The sequence below is a fragment of the Elaeis guineensis genome, chromosome 16, assembly GCF_000442705.2.
Source record: "Elaeis guineensis isolate ETL-2024a chromosome 16, EG11, whole genome shotgun sequence".
NCBI lineage: Eukaryota > Viridiplantae > Streptophyta > Magnoliopsida > Arecales > Arecaceae > Elaeis > Elaeis guineensis.
The window spans coordinates 18,487,894-18,499,018 of NC_026008.2; the positions used below are offsets into that span (position 1 = coordinate 18,487,894).

General features: G+C 40.1%; 1 protein-coding gene across 1 annotated transcript; it reads left to right on the plus strand.

Annotated features, from left to right (window-relative positions):
• The first annotated feature begins 4,090 nt into the window (after positions 1-4,090).
• Positions 4,091-5,471, plus strand: LOC140854373 (F-box/LRR-repeat protein At3g48880-like). The gene is made up of 2 exons (XM_073250267.1): positions 4,091-4,440; positions 5,000-5,471. The coding sequence occupies exons 1-2, from the start codon at positions 4,091-4,093 to the stop codon at positions 5,469-5,471; spliced, it is 822 nt and encodes a 273-aa protein (XP_073106368.1).
• The last annotated feature ends 5,654 nt before the right edge of the window (positions 5,472-11,125 follow it).

Sequence of the window (11,125 nt, forward strand, 5' to 3'; positions counted from 1 at the left end):
AGCTTATAAGTTATTTGATCCTAAAAATTCAAAAATTATGATTAGCAGAGATGTGGAGTTCAATCAGAAAAGTTAATGGAGTTGGCACAACAAGGTTGACCAGATCATGTGAGAAGAGCCGTCCAGATTGAAGTTTAAAAATCTTCACCTGCTACTACACCATCATCAACACCAATATCTTCACCGACATCATCATTGCCTATTTCATCGGATTTATCATCGGATGGCAGTCCAAGAGCACTACAAAAGATAAGAAGTCTTAAAGAACTATACGAGATAATAGATGAAGTACACCTTATTTGCTTTTTGCAGATTGTGAGTCTGTTGGGTTTGAAGATGCCATAAAAAGTGAAAAGTGGAAGCATACCATGGATGAAGAGATGAAAGCTATCGAGAAAAACTGTACATGGGAGTTGACCACTCTTCCTAAAAGAGAAAAAGTCATTAGAGTGAAGTGGGTGTACAAAGTGAAGAAGAATGTAAAAGATACAGTGCAGAGATATAAAGATAGATTGATAGCTAAAGGGTACAAGTAGAAGGCCGGAATTGACTACAATGAGGTATTTGTCCCTGTTATTAGTATAGAGACCATTCATCTAATTTTATCTATTACAGCACAATATAAATGGCCGATTTTTCAAATAGATGTAAAATTGATTTTTCTAAATGGTTATATTGATAAAGATGTCTATATGGAATAACCGACAGGTTATATGATAAAGAAGCATAAATTAAAAGTCTACAAATTAAACAAAATATTATATGGTCTTAAACAAGCACTGAGGGCATGGAATGCAAGAATTGATGCATATTCAAGAAATGGCTACATTCAGTGCCCATATGAAAGTGCCCTCTACATGAAATCCAATGGGGAGGATATTTTACTAATCTCTTTGTATGTAAATGAGTTAATTTTTGCAAATAACAATCCGGCGATGTTCAAAGAATTCAAGCAAGCCATAATTTTTATATCTTAGGAAGCCTATGTGAAGGGGATACTCAAAAGATTCAAATTGGAGGATTACAAGCCAATCTACACACCAGTTGAATGGGGGACCAAATTATCAAAGCACGATGATGGAGGATAGACAACCTGACATATTTCAAGAGTCTTGTTGAGAGCTTGAGATACATGATATGCACAAGGTCGGATATCTTATATAGTGTTAGGCTAATTAGTCGCTTCATGGAGGAGTCAAAGTTGACACATTTAAAGACTGTAAACGAATTATGCACTACATTAAAGATACTCTTAATCATTGACTTTTCTATTCGATTTCTAACGATTTCCATTTAGTTGGATACTTGGACAGTGATTTAGGTAGAAATCTAGAAGATCAGAAAAGCAAGATCATATTTACATTTTGTTTGGGTGACACCATATTACATAGGTTTCGAAGAAACAATTGATAGCGGCACTTTTAACATGTGAAGTTGAATATGTTACGGCCTCTTCATGTATATGCCATGCCATATGGCTTGGAAATCTTTTGAAAATAATACAACAACCACAAGATAATGCTATCAGAATCTGTATTGACGATGAATTGATGATTGCATTAGCCAAGAATCCAATCTATCATGAACAAAGCAAGTATATTGATATCTGTTTTCATTTTATTGGAGACCAAGTCAAGAAGAAGGAGATAGAATTGGAGTGCATCAAGTCTGGGAACCAAATTACAGATATTTTCACAAAGCCCCTCAACTCTAAAGTATTTTGCAAATTGAAGGATTCACCTGGAATCATTGATGGAAGAGAATTAAGTTTAAGGGAGGATGTTGAAAAGATAAACTTAATTTTGGATTAGAAATTCAAGTTGGATAGTTTTGGATAGATAAAGATAAAGATGTTATCTTGATAGAGTTAGTTATTATTATGTTTTATTTATTTGATATTTTAAGTTAAATTTCAAAGCTATATATACATATATGATGTATTGCAGGGAATGAATTCAATCCACCCATAAAAAAAAAAATCTCATTGTTTCATTCCTTTCAAATCTCATTCTTTTTCATTTTTTTTCCCTTCTTTAGTATTTCTTCTTCTATCATGATAATACCACTTGCCAGTATTATTAATTTAAGATCTCCATGTACTTCAATGGCCACGAGAGCAGGTAATAACACCCACAAGAGAAACCACAGAATGTGTGCCCTATCCTTGCCTCATGCTCACCATCATCCCTGGTGCCATGGATTTTATTCTAATGGTGGTTCCTAGATCTTTTAGTGAGCATTTTGCCAATGGACATTTTCTTTAACATGTTCATCTTTTCTTTTGTAGATAATACTAAATATCAATGAATTTGGCTTACAAGAGAACATTTTGGACCATTAACTCCAAGAACAACACTAGAACAAAAATTTAAAAGAAAAGATATTAGAAGAAATAGATATACAAAAGAATACCAAAAGATGCATATTAGGGCATAACTTTCTAGTCTTCCTCGAATTTGGAACAAGAACCGGCAGAGAAGAAGAATTTAGTGTGACATTTTAAAGGTCTTCTTCATTGCATCTTAAAAGAAAGCATCAAACAAACCATCATGTTATGGAAGAGGAAGGTGCAAGGATTTGAAGTAAAATTGTTTGGCAAAATGTTTGAGTGATTGAGCTTGGAGGATTTGACCTGGTTTATGCAGCTAAGAAAGAAAAGTAATGAAGATAGTTTTGTTAAGGAAGTCCCTATCTAACAGAAGACTTGGTTTATGCTTTATATTTCAATCTGATGTAGATTTTTCTATGCTTGCCAATGCTTTGACAAACTTACTCGGTCTTAGAATTACTTCTAATTCCATTTAGTTGAAACATTAAATCACTTCCCTATCTACCTAAATTTAGTCCACGCTTTGAACCTATAAGCACAGTCGTTATCCCAAGTCCTAGATGGGATGAGCCCGGGTACATTGTTTCCCTTATATTTTGACATTAAACATGCCAAAGGTTTGACTGCAGCTCATGTAAATACTATTATAGATATAGTCTGACCCCGCCACCCATCCCAAACATTGTAAATTGTAGGACCTGCTGCTTAACATCCACCCGTTCATACTAGTACGTTTTCTTTTTTCCCTTTGAAATGATGCTATTCAAACGTCTGAGGCAAGTTTGTGGTTGGTGAAGCAATACAACTTGGAATAGTTATGACAGGTGCTCATATTTTATAAATAAAGCACAACCTAAAGAGCAGAGATTCTTCAAAAAAAAAAAAAAAACAAAAGAAAAAAAAAAAGAAGAAAGAAGGTCCAGCCACTACTATTTTATTTATTTTAGTTGTAAAATATTTTCATAATTGGAGCATGTGACAAGATTTATTGGCCTTGCAACCCTATCCTGCATCTAATTCTCCAAAGATTATTAGAAAGAAAAATCTGACAATGATTCTTGGTAAACTTAATACAATTTGCCACTTACCCAAGTCGTAGAGAGACAAAATGGAACTTTGGTATGCATATGATGTGCTTGATCTTTTTTAGCCATTTTCTAGTATTACAGAAAGACTACAAGAAGCCATTAACAATTGGATAAGAAAAAAGAGAAAAATGAAAGTGTCCACATGGTAATAAGATCCTTACTGACTTAATGCATGAGAGAACCCACTGATGTAGCAAATATTAGCTCGCTTGACCTCAGGATTAACTGAAGTGATGTAACCTTGGTGATGACCGATCTCATTCACCTCGGGTTAGGAGAACCAACCACACCGTCATCTCACATCTCTACCAACCTCAGTCTGATCTCGGATTTCAGCAGCAACGCCCACCATGACCTGACCATATCAGTGGTAATTGCCTGATGGAATGCAGTATGTGTATGTTCCTTGGCTCCATAGATAAAAATTTTAAAGCCCAATGACCTTTAACCATGTCACTGCTAATGCACTTTAACTCAGCACGAGTTTACTGCCCATTCATAAAGGTATAAAAAAAAAAACATTGCGTAGGGAAAGCATTAGTGACCAATTCTTTTTTTTTTTAATAGCTCCTCGTACATTGGCGACAAGTTGGTAGGAACAGGATATTTGGTTTTCACATGACAGTCTTCTCTCATTATATTAAGCAATATAAGCCGAAGAGATTGATGAGCCATGGGAGAAGAGGGGAGGAGATGGGAGGACCTGGGTATAGACTGTTTGCTCAATGTGTTTGGGAGATTGAGTTTGGAGGATCTGAGCTTAGGAGCAGTCCTGGTCTGCAAGTCATGGCACAAGGCTTCCTTGAGGCCTGAGTGTTGGAACAAGCTGAACTATCGTGAGATAGATTTCATGCCATGGAACAAATTTACTCGAAGATTCATGCATGAGTACCGTCTGCATCGCTTCTCCTTCACTGGTTTCATGAAATTTGCCGCTAACCACAGCCAAAGATCGGCAGTGGAGCTCTTGTTTCCTCCAGGGTTCATTGCCACCTTAGAAGATATGGTCTATGCCGCTAATAAGTGGGTATCACTTCCTGTTGTTGTTCTTGCTTCTACTTTTCTTTCCTTTTTAAAATCCTTTCTGCATTTTCAAAGCCAAGCTTTTCATAATATATAAATTTTGAAGGTCAAGAATTTCCTCAGATGTTTGATTGTCAAAAGGAGAGATTTAAGGTTGACAAAATATAAGACAATAGGGATGAAAGGTCACAAACTTCAACTCAAAAGTATAGATTTAATTTCATGATTCTAAAGGTATTTTATGGATATCAAACTATAACGCCAAAGATTTAAATTTGATCACAACATATCTTGTTTTATGGAAAATTCATGTTCAGCCCCATAGAGATGTAGTCACAGAGTTGGGATCCAGATTGGTTTTCTAGGGAATAAATTTTATAATTAAATAGAAAGTTGTATGACATTCAAGAATATTATAAAAATAATGGGACAATAGTCAGATGATATATTTGAATCAAAAGATAAATAATTCAGACCATGATTGAGTTTTCTCTCTCTCTTTTTTTTTTTTTTTTTTTTTTTTTGAAAACTAAAGTTGGTTGCTATGACGTTTTTGCAGATGCCCAAAACTAAAGATTCTTGTCTTGCCAAAACTATCATCAGAGGATGAGAAGCATCTCCCTAGGCTAATGGGGAAATGGAAGGATCTTGAATGGTTAGAGGTGGGGTCAAAGCCTTGTTCCTTCATTCAAGTGATTACACAAATAAACCTTCATTGCCCCAACTTTTCCGGGTTGAAGATGGCAGGCCCTATCTGCACTGAGGATGCTTTAGCCATTGTTTCTCTTGTACCCATGATCAGGAGATTGTGTTTAGCCAACTCCTATTTTCACAAGGAAGCTTTGTTAATGATATTAAATGGGTGTAAAAATTTGGACATATTGGAGGTGTTAAAGTGTATTGGTTTTGAGGCTGATGGTGAAGTTAGGAGAAGAGCTTCAAATATCAAAATATTCAAGTGGGAAGGTTTTAGACTCAACTATAATGATGATTACGATGACGATGATTGTGATGATATTCAAGTTATATAATTGTGTTCAAGTTTCACACTCCTTATGTGAAATTTGTTAAAAAGATGTTGTAGTTGTTGATCATATGAATTGAAATCTCTATTCTTTTTTGGTTTTTGCACATAAAATGATACTGGATATCCAACACAGAGGCATGCAAATTTTTTTGATATATAGATGCTGATGATTACGAAAAGAGCTTCAAAAACCAAAAATAGTCAAGTGTGAAGGTTCTGAACTCAGCTACAATGATGATTGCACTGGTAATAATTTTGATGTTCTAATTATATAATGCCTCCTAGAGTCTGAGATTCCTTCTATTAAAAAAGTTACCCAATAAATTATGCCCTTTTATCATACAAATATAAAGTTAATATTGGTATCGAGCTAAGTTCAATAAATTAACCTCTTTCTAAATTCAACTCTTTGTAATAGCCACACATTATTTAGGATGCATTTGGTTGGCAACCAAAATTTGAATCGGCATGAGTATCAAAATGATTATATTCTCTAACGTGTTTGGTTCATCATTAGAATTGTAATCAAAGTTGCAATGGGATTTACACATTAGAACAGAGTCGAGATTGAATTTTGAAAAATTTGATCATTCGTATTTTTTTTTGGAATCAGAACTAGAATAGGATTTTCCTTAACTAAACATGCTCTTAGAGTAAAAAATTCTATTTAACCAAACCGCCACTCCAATATTCCATCATATAGCTCACTGTCCTGTGTTGTACAGTGACTGGCCATATTTTGGATGGTTGCGAATGTAAGACAATATATAGGAAATGAAGTATGCATTAAAAGCCATTTGACATTACGAATTGGCTATTTGAGATGTTTCATGGCTGTTCTTATCATACATGTAGAGATAATGGGTATGTCCCATATATTGGGCTTTGAGATAGAAAATGAGATCATAAGTTTCTTCTCTAATTGTATGAAGAGGAATATTCTGAATTTTCATGACAATTATCTAAAATTTGAAGAATTGACAGATTATGCGTATTCCCTGTTATGCTACAAAAACTCTCACTTACCGTTACTGATCAACTGAGTTGCAGAATGCTTTTCCCCTCCTAAGTGTTTGGCCCAAAAAATATAGAGCCTGACAATTTCAGATACAATAGGTTTTGGCTGAAATGCACGATATTGAAAGCATCTTTTGTTTCTTTCTTTCCATAATGTTCATAATCCTGAGGCAAGCAAAATGTCAAGATGTCCTTGCACAGTGTACATTGGTTCTTCTTGCCTCCATGAACACCAGAGCGAGTTTAGTGATTGTGGGAGGTCCTTTAAATGAAGAAGAACCATAAGATCCGACCTAACCTTCCTTAAGAAGGGGCACTGTAGAAATAGGTGGTCCACTATTTCTAAATTTGAGTCACAATGTGCATTTATCCCTGCCTTTCCACCCTCACTTGATGAGATTCAATTTTGTTAGGATTCTATCATGGTACCTTAGATAGATGAAGAATTTGATTTTTTTCTCTGGGATTCTAATACCCCACACAATCGTACTAAAGTATGGTCTCACGCACCCATCCTTTAGGAAGAAATAGAATTATTTACTGAGAATTTGTAAGTACGAAATCATTTCCAATCAGGGTTGTCAAGCTCCTCTGATAGATTAAACGAGCTTAGGTCCTGTCTTATTCTCTGTAGGTCCGGATGATGGTGAGCTTGGAGTATGGGTGGCCAGTAGCTGTTGTTCATGATTTGAATAAAAGCCCCTGCTACCGTGATGTTCTTTTTGGGTGCAATAAGGAATGACTCCAGATATCTATCCTTCAGATGACAGTTAAACAATCAGGAGTCATACCAAAAGAAAATCAACATCCCATTACGAGTTGTGAATCTTACAAAACTAATGAATAAGACTTCCGATTTCCAAACATTCCTTCAAAATGCTGATGACCGTCGGCTTGATGAGGCCTACAGTAATAGGGGATGATGTCGATGGTATCCTATTAGCACAAGTTTGCTCCATGGTTTTTGCATATTTCCACCCTTTAGTAGGCTCCACCACCATCTACAGGATAAGACTTGGTTATAAATTTTGAAATCAGTGATACCCATTCCGCCTAGCTTCTTAGGATGACACACTTTGGATCAATTTAACAGGTTTTTACTCTTTTTGTATGTCTCTTCGCCGCACCAAAGGAAAGCCCGCCATAGTCTATCAATTTTTTTGATGATCTCTGGTGGTAACAAAAAATTAGACATCCAATATGTTGTGATCGGTGTGATAACAGAGTTGAGCAGCTGTGTTCATCCAGTGATAGGTAAAAGTTTACCCTTCCAATCTGCTAATTTTTTTGAGATCTTCTCTATGAGTGGCTTCCAATCATTTTGTATGAGCTTTCCAGGTCGCAGAGGCATACCTAAGTATGAAAGTGGGAAGTCATCTGGTTTACTACCTAAAATGGCAGCAATCTGATCCCTGCACAGATGGAATTTCAATTCCAAAAATAGTTGATTTTTTGAAGTTAATTTTTAGACCCGTCAATAGCTCGTATGAGTATTGTTGGGTATAAAATACCCCCCGGCCAAAGTTTGTAAAAGACCGATCCTTCCAGGACTTTTCCGGCTTCCGACCTTGTATAGCATCTCTCTGAACCCCCTCGATCGTCCGAGCTTCCGGACTTCTCCGACAATGAGCTTCTCCATCCATCTACCGAGCCGCTCCAAAGGCTCTCTAGGCCTCACTATCAGCCGACCTTCTACAGTGATCAACTATTCTCCGAACTTCTTTCGAACTTCGTCAATGTCCGAGCTTTTTCGACAACGAGATTTCTACAGTAATCAAACTCCATCCAAGTTTCTACGGTGGTCGACCGCCTTCAGGATTTCAACCGAGCTTCTGCGAGAGCCGAACTTCTACTACGAGCGGTCTACTCCAAACTTCTACTACGAGCGGTCTACTCCGAACTCCCACAGCAGGCGGTCTACCCCGGATATCTACTGTAAGCAAATTCCATTCGAGCCTCTATTGTAAACACATTTCTTCCGAACTTCTATTACAGGTAGACTTCAGTCGAGCTTCTTCGTAGCCGGATCTCAGACGAGCTTCTACAATGGGACAGGATCCACTAGCCAGGTCACTACTCCGAGCTCCCATGACAACCGACCTTCGACCGAGCTTCTACAATAAGCGGTCTCCTTTTAGCCTCTACAAGAACCAGACTCCGTCCAAACTTCCATAGTGGATGGATATCGGACGAGCTTCTATGACGGACGGACTCCGATAGCTGGATTTCTACAATGATCGATTGCCTCCGGTGTCAGCTGAACCTCCCCAATGCCATCTGAAGTCCACCGCTGGCCGACCCTCCGCCAGATTCTTCATGAAATCGGACTTCTTCGGCGGATAATCTTCAGACGAGCTTCCACATCAGGCGAATCCCAGACGGACTTCTCTAATAATCGGACTCCTATCGAACTTCACCAACGAAAAGTCTCCATCCGAGCTTCTACAGCAGATGACTCCCGTTGTGGCATCAATGCCTGAGGCATCCGACAACAGTAGACTCGTCAGCAGCCTCGAAAACATCCGAGCTTCTCCTAGATCGATGGGATAGAGAGCCATTCTGCTCCATCAGACATCCCAGCAGAGCTCCAGCCGACAGATCCGAACTCTTCGGCAAGTCACGACAACGACCACTATCCTACTCCACTCTCTGCAACGGATTCCGCATGGCTCCACCACTCTCTGGCGAGTCACGACAACGGACACCACTTCACTTTCCGTAACAAACTCCACGTGGCCCTGAACGACCCCTGACGCCACTACTCTCCGTAACAAACTCCGCACGGCTCTGAACGGCCCACTACCAGACGGTTATAGATGTCGCTGTCAATCGGTTACGCTCTCCATCTGTAAAAAGGATCCCCAGATACGTTCTTCTCTAAGCTCTAAACTCTATCCTAAAACTCTGCTAAAATTTTTACTCGAGCACTCCATTTTTGTTGAGACAGAGTACTGACTTGAGCATCGGAGGGTCTTGCCGAAGTACCACCAACTTCGGTTTAGACTTCCCTTGCAGGTCCTGACGGCGATCGCGGTCATCTCAACTCCAGCAACTCCGGCTTCGATGGAATTCTGCACCAATAGAATTGGACCCTCCGCCAGATTCTTCATGAAACTGAACTTCTCCGGTGGATAGTCTTCAGACGAGCTTCCACATCAGGCGAATCCTAGACGGACTTCTCTAGCAATCGGACTCCTACTGGACTTCACCAATAAAAAATCTCCATCCGAGCTTCTACAGCAGATGACTCCCGCTTGTGGCATTAGCGCCTGAGGCATCCGACAACAGTAGACTCGTCAGCAGCCTCGAAAACATCCGAGCTTCTCCTAGATCGATGGGATAGAGAGCCATTCCGCTCCATCAGACATCCCAGCCGAGCTCCAGTCGACAGATCCAAACTCTCCGGCAAGTCACGACAACGGCCACTACCCTACTCCACTCTCTGCAACAGATTTTGCATGGCTCCACCACTCTTTGACGAGTCACGACAACGGACACCACTCCACTTTCCATAACAAACTCCACATGGCCCTGAACGACCCCTGATGCCACTACTCTCCATAACAAACTCCGCGCGGCTCTGAATGGCCTACTACCAGGCGGTTACAGACGTCGCTATCAATCGGTTACGCTCTCCATCTATAAAAAGGGACCCCCAGATACATTCTTCTCTAAGTTCTAAACTCTATCCCAAAACTCTGCTAAAATTTCTACTTGAGCACTCCATTTCTGTTGAGACAGAGTACTGACTTGAGCGTCGAAGGATCTTGCCGGAGCACCCCCAACTCCGGTTTAGACTTTCCTTGGAGGTCCCGACGGCGATCGCGGTCATCTCAACTCCGACTTCGACGGAATTCTGCACCAACAGAATTGGCGCTAGAGAAAGGGGCGCTGTGTCTTCGCAGTACCCTTGTTCTTAAAGGAGTGCTCAACGGGACTATCTCCAATCATCTTCTCCGACATCCTCTTCTCCTTCTCCTGTTGGATCTCCACCTGATGCCTCTCCGAAAGGTATCCACCAGGTGATCCACGGCCTCCGCAGCCAGATCTCAGGCTCCGACCTCGCCTCCAGTGTTTCAGGCTCCTCCTCCTCCTCTGGCAACGACGGTCGATATGGAGCAGTTCGACCTGCTGGTTCAGCAGGTCAGAGGCCTCACCGAAGCAGTGCAGGCCATGCAGCAACAGCAACAGCTGCAGGCGTCAGTGCGGTTGGAAAGAACATCGTCAGAGTTTCAAGATCCGGCAGTAGGGTGGGCCACTTAGGCCAGTCGTCCTGTCTTCCCTGGAAAGGAGAATCCGAGAGTGGAGAGCCCTCAGTCTAATCACGATTCTACTCCTGGAGGATCCCTACCTTCACTCTACCAGAAGACCCTCGAGACTCGCAGTCGAGAGGACCTCCTAGATCGAAGGCTCCAAGAGATGAACCGACAGATCGAAGAGCTCTGCCATGCTCCCCCTGCTTATAGTGAGGACATCTGTACTGATCCTCTTTTCTCTCAAATAATTATGCAGGAACCGATCCCGCCAAACTTCAAGCTCTCCCAATTCGAAAGCTACGATGGGACCTCAGATCCGGTTGACCACCTGAAGGCCTTTCGGACAATGATGCTGCTCTATGGTGCACCAGACACCATCTTGTGC